The sequence below is a fragment of the Bos mutus genome, chromosome 3 (genome assembly GCF_027580195.1).
Source record: "Bos mutus isolate GX-2022 chromosome 3, NWIPB_WYAK_1.1, whole genome shotgun sequence".
In the NCBI taxonomy this organism is placed as follows: domain Eukaryota; kingdom Metazoa; phylum Chordata; class Mammalia; order Artiodactyla; family Bovidae; genus Bos; species Bos mutus.
The window spans coordinates 3781888-3799881 of NC_091619.1; the positions used below are offsets into that span (position 1 = coordinate 3781888).

At 43.4% G+C, this 17994-nt stretch overlaps 1 protein-coding gene across 3 annotated transcripts in view; it reads right to left on the bottom strand.

Annotated features, from left to right (window-relative positions):
• Window positions 1-7778: 7778 nt before the first annotated feature.
• CD84 (CD84 molecule) overlaps window positions 7779-17994 on the bottom strand; it is a 48421-nt gene continuing 38205 nt past the window's right edge. Inside the window, exons 5-7 of one of the 3 annotated variants that reach the window (XM_070366095.1) lie at window positions 17359-17456; window positions 16392-16454; window positions 7779-14741 (exon numbers count right to left, since the gene is read on the bottom strand). In XM_070366095.1, coding sequence (XP_070222196.1) covers window positions 14676-14741; window positions 16392-16454; window positions 17359-17456 — 227 coding nt within the window. In that variant the 3' untranslated portion in view covers window positions 7779-14675. The remainder of the gene's footprint in view (window positions 14742-16391; window positions 16455-17358; window positions 17457-17994) is intronic. The other 2 variants (XM_005903896.3, XM_070366090.1) reach the window with 2 other exon arrangements.

A 17994-nucleotide genomic window follows, 5' to 3' on the forward strand; every position in this document is an offset into this window, starting at 1 on the left:
GTCCAAGGTAAGAGAAACCCAAGTAAGATGGTAAGTGTAGTGAAAGGGCATCAGAGGGCAGACTCACTGAAACCATAATTACAGAAAACTAGTCAATCTAATCACATGGACCACAGTCTGGTCTAACTTAATGAAACTAAGCCATGCCGTGTGGGGCCACCCAAGACAGGCAGGCCATGGTGGAGAGACAGAATGTGGTCCACTGGAGAAGAGAATGGCAAACCACTTCAGTATTCTTGCCTTGAGAACCCCATGAACAGTATGAAAAGGAAAAATAATAGGATACTGAAAGAGGAACTCCCCAGGTCAGTAGGTGCCCAATATGCTACTGGAGATCAGTGGAGAAATAACTCCAGAAAGAATGAAGGGATGGAGCCAAAGCAAAAACAATACCCAGTTGTGGATGTGACTGGTGATAGAAGCAAGGTCCAATGCTGTAAAGAGCAATATTGCATAGGAACCTGGAATGTTAGGTCCATGAATCAAGGCAAATTGGAAGCGGTCAAACAGGAGATGGCAAGAGTGAACGTTGACATTCTAGGAATCAGCGAACTAAACTGGACTGGCATGGGTGAATTTAACTCAGATGACCATTATATCACTACTGAGGGCAGGAATCCCTTAGAAGAAATGGAGTAGCCATGATAGTCAACAAGAGAGTCTGAAATGCAGTACTTGGATGTAATCTTAAAAATGACAGAATGATCTCTGTTCGTTTCCAAGGCAAAAAATTCAATATCACAGTAATCCAAGTCCATGCCCCAACCAGTAATGCTGAAGAAGCTGAAGACCTTTTAGAACTAAAACCCAAAAAAATGTCCTTTGCATTATAGTGGACTGGAATGCAAAAGTAGGAAGTCAAGAAACACCTGGGGTAACAGGCAAATTTGGCCTTGGAATACAGAATGAAGCAGAGCAAAGGCTAATAGAGTTTTGTGAAGAGAATGCACTGGTCATAGCAAACACCCTCTTGCAACAACACAAGAGAAGACTCTACACATGGACATCACCAGATGGTCAACACCGAAATCGGATTGATATATTCTTTGCAGCCAAAGATGAACAAGCTCTATACAGTCAGCAAAAACAAAACGGGAGCTGACTGTGGCTCAGATCATCAACTCCTTATTGCCAAATACAGACTTAAATTGAAGAAAGTAGGGAAAAACCACTAGACCATTCAGGTATGACCTAAATCAAATCCCTTATGATTATACAGTAGAAGTGAGAAATAGATTTAAGGGATTAGATCTGATAGAGTGCCTGATGAACTATGGACTGAGGTTCGTGACATTGTACAGGAGACAGGGATCAAGACCATCCCCATGGAAAAGAAATTCAAAAAAGCAAAATGGCTGTCTGGGGAGGATGTACAAATAGCTGTGAAAAGAAGAGAAGCGAAAAGCAAAGAAGAAAAGGAAAGACATAAGCATCTGAATGCAGAGTTCCAAAGAATAGCAAGAGGAGATAAGAAAGCCTTCCTCAGTGATCAATGCAAAGAAATAGAGGAAAACAACAGAATGGGAAAGACTAGAGACCTCTTCAAGACAATTAGAGATACCAAGGGAATGTTTCATGCAAAGATGGGCTCAATAAACGACAGAAATGGTATGGACCTAACAGAAGCAGAAGATATTAAGAAGAGGTGGCAAGAATACACAGAACTGTACAAAACAGATCTTCAAGACCCAGATAATCACAATGGTGTGATCACTCACACTCACCTAGAGCCAGACATCCTGGAATGTGAAGTCAAGTGGGCCTGAGAAAGCATCACTACGAACAAAGCTAGTGGAGGTGATAGAATTCCAGTTGAGCTATTCCAAATCCTGAAAGCTGATGCTGTGAAAGTGCTGCACTCAATATGCCAGCAAATTTGGAAAACTCAGCAGTGGCCACAGGACTGGAAAAGGTCACTTTTCATTCCAATCCCAAAGAAAGGCAATGCCAAAGAATGCTCAAACTACTGCACAATTGCACTCATCTCACACGCTAGTAAAGTAATGCTCAACATTCTCCAAGCCAGGCTTCAGCAATACGTGAACTGTGAACTTCCAGAAGTTCAAGCTGGTTTTAGAAAAGGCAGAGGAACCAGAGATCAAATTGCCAACATCTGCTGGATCATGGAAAAAGCAAGAGAGTTCCAGAAAAACATCTATTTCTGCTTTATTAACTATGCCAAAGCCTTTGACTGTGTGGATCACAATAAACTGTGGAAAATTCTGAAAGAGATGGGAATACCAGAACACCTCACCTGCCTCTTGTGAAACCTATATGCAGGTCAGGAAGCAACAGTTAGAACTGGACATGGAACAACAGACTTGTTCCAAATAAGAAAAAGAGTACGTCAAGGCTGTATATTGTCACCCTACTTATTTAACCTATATGCAGAGTACATCATGAGAAAGGGTGGGCTGGAAGAAGCACAAGCTGGAATCAAGATTGCCAGGAGAAATATCAATAACCTCAGATATGCAGATGATGCCACCCTTATGGCAGAAAGTGAAGAGGAACTACAAAGCCTCTTGATTAAAGTGAAAGAGGACAGTGAAAAAGTTGGCTTAAAACTCAACATTCAGAAAACAAAGATCATGGCATCTGGTCCCATCACTTCATGGGAAATAGATGGGGAAACGGTAGAAACAGTGTCAGACTTTAATTTGGGGGGCTCCAAAATCACTGCAGATGGTGACTGCAGCCATGGAATTAAAAGACGCTTGCTCCTTGGAAGGAAAGTTATGACCAACCTAGATAATATATTCAAAAGCAGATACATTACTTGGCCAACAAAGGTCCGTCTAGTCAAGGCTATGGTTTTTCCAGTGGACATGTATGGATGTGAGAGTTGGACTGTGAAGAAAGCTGAGCACTGAAGAACTGATGCTTTTGAAGCATCAGTTTTGAAGTGGTGTTGGAGAAGACTCTTGAGAGTCCCTTGGACTGCAAGGAGACCCAACTAGTCCATTCTAAAGGAGATCAGTCCTGGGTGTTCTTTGGAAGGAATGATGCTAAAGCTGAAACTCCAGTACTTTGGCCACCTCATGTGAAGAGTTGACTCTTTGGAAAAGACTCTGATGCTGGGAGGGATTGAGGGCAGGAGGAGAAGGGGACGACAGAGGATGAGATGGCTGGATGGCATCACCAACTCGATGGACATGAGTTTGAGTGAACTCCAGGGGTTGGTGATGGACAGGGAGGCCTGGTGTGCTGCGATTCATGGGGTTGCAAAGAGTCGGAAACAACTGAGCGCCTGAACTGAACTGAGGCAATGGCTTCTGTGATGAGTGCTGTTAGTGGAAAGATGAATAAGACATACTTTTTTCCTGGAGGGAGATGGGCCCCAAACATGTGACTAAGTGCCTAATTTCTCTGTTTCTAGGATGATCAAGGTAGAACTCCCTGCTCCATCTCTAACCATATGGCTCTGCTGCACTCCAGTTTCTTGTTTCTGATACCCTGTCTCTAGATTTTCCATCCTGTCTCAGGATCCTGGTCATGCCTCTTGCATCAGACTTCATTTTTGCTATTCTGTTTCTGAATTCCCCTCAGCCCAAGGTGCCTTTATGTCTCCTCAGGGTCTGAGTTCTCAGCTGTACAGAGCCTTTGTCATATTGTTAATAGAGCATTTGCTGCTTTAGCTACTTACCTTATCTCTTATTTTCTTGTGAAAAACAAAGATAATAAAAGAATAGAAGCATCATCACATACTTTTTCTGTTTACTTGTTGAAATGAAGCCTGTGGTCTCATTTCTTAGGCACTTACAATGTGTAAATAATTTTATTAATGGAAATTTACAAATGCAAGAAATAAAAGATGACATGGAGAAAAGACAAGCTACCCTGTTACAATCATGGCATCTAGCTTCTGAAATAGACTTAGGTAGCATTTACTGCTAGTGAGCATGTGTGCTGTGCTTAGTCACTCAGTCGTGTCTGACTCTTTGTGACCCCATGGGCTGTAGCCCACCAGGCTTCTCTGTCCATGGGGATTCTCCAGGCAAGAATACTGGAGTGGGTTGCCATGCCCTCCTCCAGGGGATCTTCCCAACCCAGGGATCAAACCCAGGTCTCCCTCATTGAAGGTGGATTCTTTACCATCTGAGCCACCAGGGAAGCCCCAAAGAATGTGTTGCCTCCCCACTGGGGAATTGAATGCCGGTCTCCGACATAACAAATGGGGCTACTCACCACTATACTAATGAGGATGGCACTGGTGAGCATAATCTTCACGTTTGTATTAATCAGTTAATTAATCTAATTTTTTTTTTTTTTTTTTAAGGATCCAAGGTTAATTAGGTACTGCAGACACAAAGAAGAGAAGAGTCTTCTGAGCCAAAACAACTTATTGGCCACCTGGGGACACAGTTGAGAAAATGCCACTGCTATATAATTATCATAGAATATGATAAATGTTACTTTTATGCACTTTTGTACTAAATGTTACAGGAGTGTAAACAGGAAGCTATATATTTAGCTTTGGGTGGGAGGTTTTAGTGGAGAAGGAAGTTGCAACCCACTCCAATATTCTTCCTTGAAAAATCCCATGGACAGAGAAGCCTGGCAGGCTACAGTCCATGGGGTTGCAAAGAGTTGCACATAACTGAAGCGACTTAGCAAGCATGCCTGGGAGGTTTTAGAAGGCTACACAAAGAGAGGATACTTGGTCTGATCCTTGAAATATGGAAAAGTCAGAGATAGAAGGGAGAGAAAGGCATTTCAAGTGGAGGACATAGCATGGGCAAAGGCATGAGAGTGGGAAAGGATTTGATATGTTCATGGATCCATGATATTTCTATGTGGCTGGAGCTAGAGAAGAGGCAGGAGAGGGGCCTGGAAACTCTCGATGGGTCAGATTGTTAAGGGGTGAGGTCCCACAGGAAAATGAATTGATAAGTTCCTTGTTTTACAATAGAAAGATTGATTTTTATGTGATAGCAGCCCAGGTAATGAATGTTAAAGGGATGAGCTGAAAGACTGGGATGGAGAGACAGAATGTGTTTGAGGATTAGACACATTGAGGGGACATGGTTGAGAGGAGCCATAGAAAGGAGCTGGAACTGACAGACTACCGGGGTCCAGCCCCGGTTGGATCCAGGGATTCCCTCGGGAGGACGGCGTCGGCGATTAAAAGGAAAGATAAAGAGATAAGGAAAGAATTTTGTAGTTGAGAAAATAGAGGAGAGAAAAGAGGCTGATATTCCTTGGTTTACTCAGAAAGCCAATAAAGCCCCAGCACGGGACTTGCTCTGTTCACATAGGCCCCAGGCGCCCTCTCGAATAGCTGAAGGTGCCCCACCTTAGGCACCTTCTCGAGTGGGTCTTAGAAGCCCAGGCAGGAAAGTGAACGCAGAGGGCCCCTGCGCTCCAGGGAATCAGCCTGAAAAGGAAAAGGAAAGAGAAAGAACGACACGGGGAGACCAAGCCTGATGAGCAAGGCCCACACTTTATTTTCCAAAGTGGTCTTTATACCTTAAATTGTGCATAGTGGATAATGGGGGGCGGGGTGTGGGTAGAGTCATGCAAGGTCAGCAGTCCTTGATCCTTATCAAAGCCAGGCTTTCTTTCTGCAAACTTATCATATGCAAAAGCTTTAGGTGATTTACATCATCTTCTGGCCAGGAGGCCTGTTAACATTTTATGATCCTTTCTTCAGAAAACTTATTTTTCTCTAAAGGTGATTATTCTAAAGTCAGGCACCACCCTCCAAAAGCATTAGATAAAGTTGCATTCCTATAGGGCAAAAGTGTGGTGGGCTATAACAAGAAAAGAGTTAACTCAAGGGTCCAAGGTTACAAACATTAAAGCTACTACTTACATTTCTATATACCAATTATGTTAATCAATACACTCTCTGGGACACAGTAGGTAAGGGATATGGAAACTTGGCAGCAAGAATTAGCTCAACAAAGAAATCCTCTACTAGTTCTATTCTAACAATTTTAACTCTCTGAGAAACTCTGCATTGTTAGAATATCTTAAGCTTCCCGTGCCTCTCGGGGTTGGGAGGCTGTGAGCAATCACAAACGTAGCTGCAGGAGTCCGAACAAATCTGTCAGGCAAGCTAGAAAGTCATCAGAGGGGTTTGAATTGAAACACTCCTATTATGCCCAGGAGACTTATTAACTAGAGTTTTAAGTTGATTTTCTTACAAAGAAAAGAGGTCGGGGATAGCCCTCCGTTAATGTCAGAAGAGTTGGTGAAAGTCGTGAAATAGTAAAACAGACAGATTTTGGTTTTGGGGTAGACGCTCAGACAGACCAGGGGGTGGCCCTTGAGCCCTGACTTGCCTTGCCCGTCAGGGCTCTCCCGCATGACCTTGTCATGGGTGGGAACTCCCCGTGCTGGCTCCCGGCAACAGACCCTAACAGCTGATTAGATATAGCAGGGAAGTTGAGGTGAAAATAGGAAAGAAAGAAGACAAGGATAAAAAAGCTCTCTGCTTTTGGTAGCTGATGATGGGTAGAGCAGCAAAGAACAGCAATTCAGGACACAGACCTTGGAGTTGGAAGGCTAGGAATTGATTTCTAAGTTTTAATATTTGCTTGTCTGAATTACTTAGCCTTTCTGTGACTCAGTTTCTTAATTTGCAAAATGGGGGATGGCTGCATTTTCTTTAGGGTACATAAGTTTTAATATTTCTTATTGGCTTTAAATGAGTGAATATATATAAAACATCAGGGTGGGAATAGTACATAGTAAGCACTCAGTAATTGTCAGCTATTATGATTTTGGTAGGTTATTAACTAGCACAGGGAAAACAGACTGAAAGCAACTTGGGGAGGCTGAGGAAAGATCTGTGAGTTCAATTTGGGGCACACTGAATTTAAGGTGATTTCTGACATCCATGCAGAAATGATCCGTAAATAGTTGGAAATATAGGTTATAAATTAATCATTGTGATTATGTATTTGAAAAAAATTCCTTGACAGATAATTTATGCAATTATTTGTCTACTATATGATCTCATAAGAAAAATTTCTCAGTTGCAAAGATATGACCACTTTGAATTCCCAGAGTTGATTCATCTGAACCCTGAACCTTGTGCAAGGCTATTCAAAACTGACTGGGCAATCAGCCAGCAAGAGTGATGACAGTAATTATCATTCAAAGAAAGAGTGGTTCTGTTTATGCATTCTTCTAAATAAATTCACAAAGTCTACAAGTCTCTAGAGAATGTACTAGTCATTACTCTGCTTCCTCAAATCAGAACTTCAAGACTTATACTAATGGTCTTTGTCAAAATGTATTTACACTTTAATCTGATTTGAACAACCATCGAGGGCTCCTCACACTTGGACTGCAGATCATTAAAATCTCAAGGTGTGTAGCTGTTTCTTAACCATGAAATAGTATAGCACAACGCCCCAATTCTGACCTCTTTCATTTCTGTTTCTCTTGTGGCATAAATAGTGCAAATTTACACTGTATCTCTCTCATTTTGTAACAACTCATTGGAAATGCTTGACACCTGAATTCCTTGCTTTCTAGGAAACCAGTTCTGCCCAAAATGCAGGCACGGTTTTTATACAAGCTTCTTTAGTAGGTGTTTCCCAAATGAAATTGAGTGGTTATCCAGAGAACAACAGAATTAATATGTGTACACATTTACCTGGAGCTGCAAATGGCACCCCACTCCAGTACTCTTGTCTGGAAAATCCCATGGACGGAGGAGCCTGGTAGGCTGCAGTCCATGGGGTCGCTAAGAGTCAGACACGACTGATCACCTTCACTTTCACTTTTCACTTTCATGCATTGGAGGAGGAAATGGCAACCCACTCCAGTGTTCTTGCCTGGAGAATCCCAGGGAAGGCGGGGCCTGGTGGGCTGCCGTCTATGGGGTCGCACAGAGTCGGACACGACTGAAGCGACTTAGCAGCAGCAGCAGCAGCAGTTTTAGTATCTCTAAAATATCATTATATGTACATATTCATTCAACAAATACTTGTGGACCACCTATTATGTGTCAAACAAAGTGCCAGGTGTGGGCTATACCTGAGGCAAAGTGTCAGGTGTTGGGAATCCAGAGCAGGCAGCATGGTAGAGTCCAAGTATGGACTCTACTCACTCTCATGGTAGAGTCCAACATGGTTCTTGGTGACAAGAAGTCCTAAGTTCAAATCCTTGCTAAGATTTTTATTCGCTTAGCTTTAATGTAAACTAGAAGAATTAATTTCCACTTTACAGCATCCAGTGTAGCAGTTGATATACAAAGTAAGCTACCAGTTAAATATTATAGGCTCCCTGCCCTCAAGTAGCTCTTTATTTCCTTCACTATTATTCAGACATAGCCCCTGTTCTCTCACTAGTTGAGGAGACGGGTATGCTATCAGGTAATTAGGATGTGGTGTGGTAAATGAAACAATAGGAGCAGATCTTGATCTAGGAGGATTAAGAGTTAAAAGTTTGATATACAAAGTTAATTTAGCACAATGTCAGATATATTTCTGTTGCATGGACCTTTATAACTTTGGTTTTAGCATCTTATAATGGTTTCAGGCCTGCTGCTAAGTTGCTTCAGTCGTGTCCGACTCTGTGCAACCCCATAGATGGCAGCTCACCAGGCTCTGCTGTCCCTGGGATTCTCCAGGCAAGAACACTGGAGTGGGTTGCCATTTATTTCTCCAATGCATGAAAGTGAAAAGTGAAAGTGAAGTCGCTCAGTCGTGTCCGACCCTCAGTGACCCCATGGACTGCAGCCTACCAGGCTCCTCCATCCATGGGATTTTCCAGGCAAGAGTACTGGAGTAGGGTGCCATTGCCTTCTTTGTTCAGGCCTATAATAACAGACCTATAATGATCCAGGTCTTTACTGTGTGTGGGCATGGAATACCTCTTTTAATACTCACACGAATCCTACACAGTAAGAGCCAGTATTATCCCAATTTTGCTGCTGCTGCTAAGTCGCTTCAGTCGTGTCCGACTCTGTGCAACCCCATAGACGTCAGCCCACCAGGCTCCCCCGTCCGTGGGATTCTCCAGGCAAGAACACTGGAGTGGGTTGCCATTTCCCTCTCCAATGCATGAAAGTGAAAAGTGAAAAGTGAAAGTGAAGTCGCTCAGTCGTGTCCAACTCTTAGTGACCCCATGGACTGTAGCCCACCAGGTTCCTCCATCCATGGGATTTGCCAGGCAAGAGTACTGGAGTGAGGTGCCATTGCCTTCTCCATCCCAATTTTACTGATGGGCAAATTGAGGCACAGAGAGGTTAAAACAAGAAACTAGGATTCAAACCCAGGTACTCTAGCATCAGAGCCCACATTTGTGACCACTCATTATACTTTGACTGCAGCCATGAAATTAAAAGACACTTACTCCTTGGAGGGAAAGTTATGACCAACCTAGATAGCATATTCAAAAGCAGAGACATTATTTTGCCAACAAAGGTTCATCTAGTCAAGGCTATTGTTTTTCCTGTGGTCATGTATGGATGTGAGAGTTGGACTGTGAAGAAGGCTGAGTGCCGAAGCATTGATGCTTTTGAACTGTGGTGTTGGAGAAGACTCTTGAGAGTCCCTTGGACTGCAAGGAGATCCAACCAGTCCATTCTGAAGGAGATCAGCCCTGGGATTTCTTTGGAGGGAATGATGCTGAAGCTGAAACTCCAATACTTTGGCCACCTCATGCGAAGAGTTGACTCATTGGAAAAGACTCTGATGCTGGGAGGAAGGATTGGGGGCAGGAGGAGAAGGGGATGACAGAGGATGAGATGGCTGGATGGCATCCCTGACTCGATGGACGTGAGTCTGAGTGAACTCCGGGAGTTGGTGATGGACAGAGAGGCCTGGCGTGCTGCGATTCATGGGGTCGCCAAGAGTCGGACACGACTGAGTGACTGATCTGATCTGATTATACTGATTATACTTCTTCCTATTATGTCCTTAAGCTTCATTTTACAGTCAGAAGTTACATGAGAGAAAATGTTTACAACTCAAGGGAAATTCAGGGAAAAGCCTAATAGAAGGAAAGAAATGTATCTTGAAGAAAATATAGTCCGATCATTTCTGTTTTCCAGGAGGAACATGAGAAGTGCTGTCTGTTGACATAGCCTGGACCAGCCAGACTCCTTCCTATGCCCACTTTCCAGAAGTGGCCCAGTAAAACTCTTCTCTTGTGGGCTGTGCAGTTAATAATGTTCTATAGCTTTAAAAAATTTTCATTTAAAATCAGCTTCACTCTCTTTTTCTGAGAGGCATGCAGAAAAATCTGCAGCATTTTTCACTTTCTCTCCCTGGTAAAAAGCCCATGGTGACTTGAGAGGGAATGTCTTGCCTTACCAACTGCTTTCCACTAGAGGCCTCTGCCCCTGAGATTTCAATTTCAAAATACACTAAAAAAAAGCTGGCACATCTTGGTCTGATACAAGTATCTGATACAAATACCTTATAGTAACACATATATATGGAATCTAGAAAAGTGGTACTGATGAACCTAGCAGAGAACAGACTTGTGGGCATAGTGGGGGAAGGTGAGGGTGGGACGGACTGAGAAAGTAGCATTGACATGTATACACTATTCTATGTAAAAGAGATAATTAGTGGGAAGTTGCTGTATAGCACAGGGATCCCAGTTGGAGCTCTACGATGACCTGGAGGAGTGTGATGGGTACAGGGGAGGGAGGCTTAAAAGGGAAAGGATATATATAATTACAACTGATTCATGTTGCTGCATGGCAGAAACCAAAATAACATTGTAAAGCAATTTTCTACCAGTTAAAAAGTAAAGAGTCTGTTCCACTGAAAGAATAGTTTGATTTTATAGGCCTGTTGGTCGTAATATAGCTTATATGGAAAGATGTGAAGGGGAAAATAAGATCCCATTCATATTACAGAAGGATAATCTGAGAACTGAATGGGAATGCAGTGAGTAGCTTATGCCTTCATAAATCAGAAGATTCATAGGGAAGAATCAAACATGGTGTTCTTGAGTCCCAAAAGTCACTTGAAGAATTTCTGTGCACTGGCTGCACCCCAGGTTTGTTCTCCTGGGAAGACCCAAGGAACTCTTAGTTCTAGTTCTTTCATTTCTTCCTTCCTCCCTTCATCTTTCTTTCTTCCTTTCTTTCCCCTTCCTTCCTTCTTTCCTTTCTCCCCCAACCCCTACTTTCTACTGGGGAATTAGAATACTAAGAACATGACTCAGTAAGCACACCAGGGAGAGGCAGGGGCAGCAGTTACAGAATGAATATGTTCATGAGTGATCTCTCAACTCACATAAAGAAGTACTTTTATTTTAGGAAAAATATCTTATTCAGTGTGACTTTGAAACTTCTACATCCTTTGAGACTACGTCTCTTATTTCTTCTTCCATACCCTTCCCTAGGGTGACTGCCTTATACCTGGTTCATTGCTCTACTTGATGTTTTAGAAGATCTGTCTAACTCTGAAAATCTTTTCTCTCCAAATGCCCCTGTACTGGGAATAGCCTCTGATGTTTTCATGTTGATATTTAGTGCTTGCTGTAATTTGATTCCACTATGCTTATTGGCTTATATCCATCAGTACTTCCAATATATACCCTTTTTTCAAGCTAGCTGATCACTTTCAATTCTATTCAACAGCATTTATAGCTCATAAAGCAAGGTGCAAGGCACCATGTTGGCTGATGATAAATGCAAAGATGAATAAAGCTAATACGTCTCATGATCACCTTTTCTTGATCATGAAGTCATGGGCCTTGCCTTTAAGTAATGAACAATACATAAGGAAACAAACAATTATCTATACTGTAAGGTAGAATGAAATGAGTTTTAGTGACAGAAAGACAATAGGGGTGGGGAAAGGAGTGCAAAAAGAACCATAGTTATTTTGACTAGAGAAAGCTTCACAGATAAGGTGATATTTGAGCTGGGTATTGAAGGATATATAAATGAACAAGGGATGAGGCCATACATTCCAGCTGAGCACTATGCCACACATAGGCAAGGGACTGTGATCGTGCATGGTGTGTCTGGGGTCCTGCTGTTTTCTTTCTCTATGCCTTCCTCACTTGGAGGCTGTCTGTCTTCTTTACTCTCTGCCAAATCCCATCCACACCTTGAGGTCCACCTTCAGCTTCATTTCCTCTATGAGGTCTCTTCTGACTGTGTTAGGTCACTCCACCCCTTGTAGCATGTAGTTCAGGATTTGACTGTAGTGTTTGTGCTGTAGTTAGACCAAATCAGACATCATGTGCATCTTATACTTTGGAGATCTTGAAGCCCCCAACATAGTGATAGATGATTCTATGGGCCTATTAATGGGGACCAACACCTTCATTCTGCCTAAAAACAGTTCATTTCTGTTATTGAGACTGGAATTGTTCATGGTGGTTTAGGATTTAGCTGGTTGTGCTTGTTAATACATGAGGGAAACAATTTTTTCAAATGCTTACCTGAAAGTTCCCCTTAGGGGAAGAGGGAGGATCACTAACCATAGCTTGAACCCCACCACTCTCTGGGCTAAGCCTTAGTAACTGGGTGGACACAGTTTCATAATGTGTATCATCATCTCCCAAGTTCCCTCTGGAGAATGACTGCTTCCTTCAACGTCTTTTGTTCTGATGTTTGGGTTTCCCTAAAATGCCAGAAATATAGCTGAGTAGTTAGAAGAAGAACTAAAGAGCCTCTTGATGAAAGTGAAAGAGGAGAGTGAAAAGGTTGACTTAAAGCTCAACATTCAGAAAACTAAGATCACAGCATCTGGTCCCATGACTTCATGGCAAATAGATGGGGAAACAGTGGAAACAGTGGCTGACTTTATTTTTCTGGGCTCCAAAATCACTGCAGATGGTGATTTCAGCCATGAAATTAAAAGATACTTACTCCTTGGAAGGAAAGTTATGACCAACCTAGACAGCATATTAAAAAGCAGAGACATTACTTTGCCAACAAAGGTCCATCCAGTCAAGGCTATGGTTTTTCCAGTGATCATGTATGGATGTGAGAGTTGGACTATAAGGAAGGCTGAGAACCAAAGAATTGATGCTTTTGAACTGTGGTGTTGGAGAAGACTCTTGAAAGTCTCTTGGACTGCAAGGAGATCCAGCCAGTCCATCCTAAAGAAGATCAGTCCTGAGTGTTCATTGGAAGGACTGATATTGAAGCTGAAGCTCCAATACTTTGGGCACCTGATGCAAAGAGCTGACTCATTTGAAAAGACTCTGCTGCTGGGAAAGATTGAGGACAGGAGGAGAAGGGGATGACAGAGGATGAGATGGTTGGATGGCATCACCGACTCAGTGGAGATGAGTTTGAGTAAACTCTGGAAGTTGGTGACAGACAGGGAGGCCTGGTGTGCTGTGGTCCATGGGGTCCTGAAGAGTTGGACATGACTGAGCGATTGAACTGAACTGAGTTCCTTTTGGAGAATGGCTTTATTGAAGATGCCTTCTTTTTCATGATGATCAGGCAGTTTGGAGTGTATCTTAGCCTGGTTTTGTAGAGAAACAGAATTATAGGAAATAGCTATAAAGGAATTGACTCGTGGTTACAGAGATTGAGAAATTCTGAGATCTGTAAGCAAGCTAAAGAGGTCTGAGTTGAAAGGCCTGAGAACCAGGAAAGCTGATGGTGGAAGTTCCAGTCCAAATGCAAGGCAGCAGACTAATGTCTCAGCTCAAGATGCTCAGCTCTCAGACAGTCTGTCTGAGAGAGAATAGATTCTCCCTTACTCTGCCTTTTTTTCTATTCAGGTTTTCAATTGATATGGTGATGCCCACCCACATGGGGGGGGGGGGTTGAGAATTAATCTGCTTTACAAGGTCTATCAATTCAAATGCTTATCTCATGCTTCACACTCACACCCTGAATAATGTTTAACCAAATATCTGGGCAACCCACGTCCCAATCAAATTGACACACAAAATGAACCATTACAGAGGGATACAGAAGGAAAACTTAGCCAGAAAAAAATATTATGAGGTTTCTGAAGTGGAGTCTAAAGAAAAATGCCCCAGAAGTCTAGTCCCTACAGAAAGAACATGTTCCAACACTCGTTTGGAAGAGTGTGTCTGCACAGCTGAGACCCACAGCTCTGACATCTTTCCATGCCACACAGTGATATAGGGTTGGGCTGGTCCAGCCAGGTATACCCTGAACAAACGTTCCCAGGCAAAGGGACAAACAGAGCCTGAAATGCAGTCCACACTCTATACATCAAGTCATGCACTTGAGTGAGAGGCTTATCTGCCCAAGGTACAGGGGGACTGGGTGAGGCCATGCACCAGGGCTTCTCCCATATATTGAGTATGAACAGAGGCTCTTAAGTGGTGTGTCATGGCAGGTTACAGGTGTGTAAATATTGATGCTCCACATATGGGATTGCTGGGAAGAGTCATCCCATCCAGTCATATTCAGCCTCCAGCCATGAGCAATCTTGATTGCTTATTCCATTGTATCATAAAAATTATTTTCTACATGTGCTGCAGTGTGAAGAAGGATGGGAAGCACTGTGCCAAGGGATCTGCTTTGTTATTTGTTAGGAAGTGAGCCATCTTAGAAAGGGCATGATCCATTTGTCTATTTCAGTACAAGTTATGCCCAGCATAACCAAAGAAGTGTCTCCTTCTTTGCTTACATGTTGGAATCTGGTGATCTGTAATTTCTGGGTAAGATCTGGGCAGAGGAAGTCTAGGTCTGGATCATTTGCCATATGTGTGGTTGCAGCTCAGTTTCCATGGGGAGAATTCCATCTAGGAGCCTAGATCACAATTTCATAGCTTGAAGTCCCAAGAGGTTTGCTGTTCTGAGTGCTGGTTTTCTCCATCTGTACAAAAGGGAGAAGAGGGAAATGCTGACGTAAAGGCACTGCTCAAGAATTCCAGTCCCACAGGAAGCCTTTAGAGAGACACCTTAGATTTCCCTGGTTCTGGGGTACTCTGGGGTAGCAGGATCTTGCCCTTTGCTGAGTCCCTCACCTCTGTTCCAGTCACTCCATTTGGAAGCCCTCTTAACTCAGAAAAAATAGCAGGTGGGAATGTAGGTATCTGCATTGATTTTGATTATAGGCTTGAAGCGGCATTCAGGCTCATGTGACCTGCCTTCCTTGTTCCTAGGTAAGCCTTCGTTTCTCCTTTACCCCAGTAACTTCACCTTGGCTTATATGTAGTGGTGTCACTTTCACTGGTGTCATATGCTATAGTTACTTAGAATACTGCAGACAACTCTTCCACTGGCTCATGGAGTCCTAGGTTTTAAATTACATACTAACCAAACTAGTAATTACCAACCAACTTGTCTAGAGAGTTTACTATGAGATGTCTCAATCCAGGAGTCCCTGATTAATCCTTCAAAGCTACTACTTCCCAGTGTATTTTCTTCTGTTTCCTCCCATTCTCCTTCTAATCCTGGTGCAGACATGCTGGCTCCCTGCTTCTCACTTGCTTCTCCTTCCCCTTTTCCCCTCCTCCTCTTTCCTCACTCATTTTCTTCCTTTTCTTCTCTCTCCTTCCATCTTTGGTCCTTGAGGAAGTCAAAGTCCTTCTGTCTTATTCTCCAGGGCACTTGGTTTATCTTGACATTCAAACTGACCTGTGCATTGAGTTCCCTTATGACCTTCCTACTTGTCCAGCTTACAGATGACTCATAGAATCAGCTTTTAATTCTTATTCATGAATGCATTTGCATTCCATTTTGACATCCCAATATTTCCTCCCACTCGTCACTTGTTATCATTATCATCCCTTTCTCCCCAGACATCTGCGTTCAAATTTATCTTTCCTGGTTAGCTTCCTGCCTATTAACTCAGCTATTAGACAGAAACACTTCCAAAAAATTTGATTCACCCAGAGACCCCAAAGCTGTCCTGATTGTGGTGGAAACAAGGACTTTCAGATAGTAACAACACCGAACCAGGTTCCCCAAACTGAAAGTCCTGTCAAAGGTCAGGACCTACCTTCTCTCTTTGCATATTTGAGAGAAGCATGCTGGGGCACAGGGAACATGAGTATCACTAGAGCACTACAAATGCTTGTACAGGTGGCACACTCTGAAGGTCTGCTGAGGGAACCAGTGGCAACTGGGATTCAACCTGTGTTCTGCCTGCCTATCTGTGCATCTGGTATGGCCCTGTGTCTGCCTGGGGCATGGCAGACCTGCCTTCCAATTTATACACTGTGAGCTAGCAATGGCTCTGGATGTTATTAGAGGCTGAAGTTTCCACACTGCAGTTCAGAGACCTAGATGCTCCTTCATAGAAAGGCTGGGAACAGAAATCAAGGAAGCCAGCTTGTAAATGGCCTTGGACCTGGGAAGCGGAGCTGTGTGCATGTGTGGAAGGAGATCAAGGCTATCAGCAATTAATCCTGAGAAGCACAGAGTCCCAAGGGAACCATTTCACTCCTGTTTGGTTAGATAAGATGCCAAAGAAAAGTTGGAACAGACAGGACAACAGTGATAAAAATCAGACAGACTTTACCTTATCAGAGTACTGCATTATGGAGTAAATTGTGTTCACTGGCTCCTCCTTGGTGGGGAGCACCTGTAAAACACCCATCTTGCCCTCAGTGAGGGAGCCCAGGCAAATCTCTTACTTCTTCCTCTGCCCATCAGCCCTCCCTGCTCTCACTTTCACTAAGTGGTCTCCTCTCCCAGCTTCACCTTTGGTTCCATCCAGGTGGAGAGGATCAGGGTGAAGTTGGAGTGGGTATAGGTAGCAATTGGACAAGAACCTCAGAAGCCAAGAAGAACAGTCTGGTGGTTCAGACTGAGTCTTGCTTAATCAGAATTTTAGCTTTCCATGGGCTCTACAAACCCAGCTGAACTATTGGTCCAAGTACAGGCCTGGATTGACCAGGCAGACTTCAATTTCCCTTTCTCTCCTTAGAGACTTCAGGAGAGCAGGCTGGTAGAAGCACAGAGGAAGGCGATACCATGAGGAAGCCTGGTTACGAGTGGAGGTGAGGGAGGGGCAGGCAGGTAAAAGGAAGGTGGGAGGGCAGGCTGTGGGACAGAGTGAATCAGCCTGTGGAGAATAAGCTGCTGCTGCAGCCAGACCAAGAAGTCAAGTTCAAGTGGACCTCTCTCCGTTTTGTGCACTTGAAATCCCCTTAGCAACTTGTTTACTGGTCAGTGGCCACATAAAAGCTCTCACCTCATATCAGAGGCTCCCCTGGTATGGGTCCCCTATAGAAGGTGCTTTACTCTTAGTCATGACATCTAACATGGAGCCAGGCCCAATTAGAAGCATGAGGTCTCAAGTCCAGGAGGCTACCAGGGGGTGACACATGGCCACTTTCTTGTCCTCATAGAAAGATTCGAAGGATCATTTCCCTGACATGGTATTTCTTGGTCGGATCCCGCACCCCCAGCCTCTGGCCTGTGGCTGCTACCCATGACTCCCTGTTTGGGGTGGTGGTGGAGACCTGTGAGTAACACCACCTTACCTTGGATTGGGGGATCTCATCATAGATCCTGGACTCTGCTGGCTGGGTGTTTCTTGAAACTGTGATGTATGTGTATATTGTTTTCTTTGAGGAAGCATCTGAGTCACAAACAAGCATAGAACCACAGTACATGAAAATGTGGATGAATTTTTAGAGATGACTTAATGTTCTCTTTTTTCAAATAAAGAAATGAAACCCCAAGAGGTTAAATGACTCCTGTCCTCTTGAGATGGATGTTTGAATCCTTGCTTGTCTCTTTCTTAGGGATGCCATGCAGTACAGGAGACACCTGGCTCAGGTCTTACCCAGAGCTCAGTGGGAATTCTTTTCAGTCCACATTAGGATAAAGAGATTCTCCCCAACCTCTGTGTGGGCACTGCAGGTAGCTTTTCCACCCAGGGTCTTCCTTAGTATCTCCAGCATTTAGCATTGACTGCCTTGTATGGCTAGTCTTTTCATGTGACGGTCTTAGTTTTTCAATTAGATTGATTCTCTCTAGTTATACACTGTGTTGGTCTCTTCTGGTACATATCTTTCTTTTACCACTGCAGTGTTAGACATGTAAGAGGTACTCCACACATATTTGTTACTTGACTGATTGATTCAAACATTTGTTAAACTCTCTACCTGCCAAGC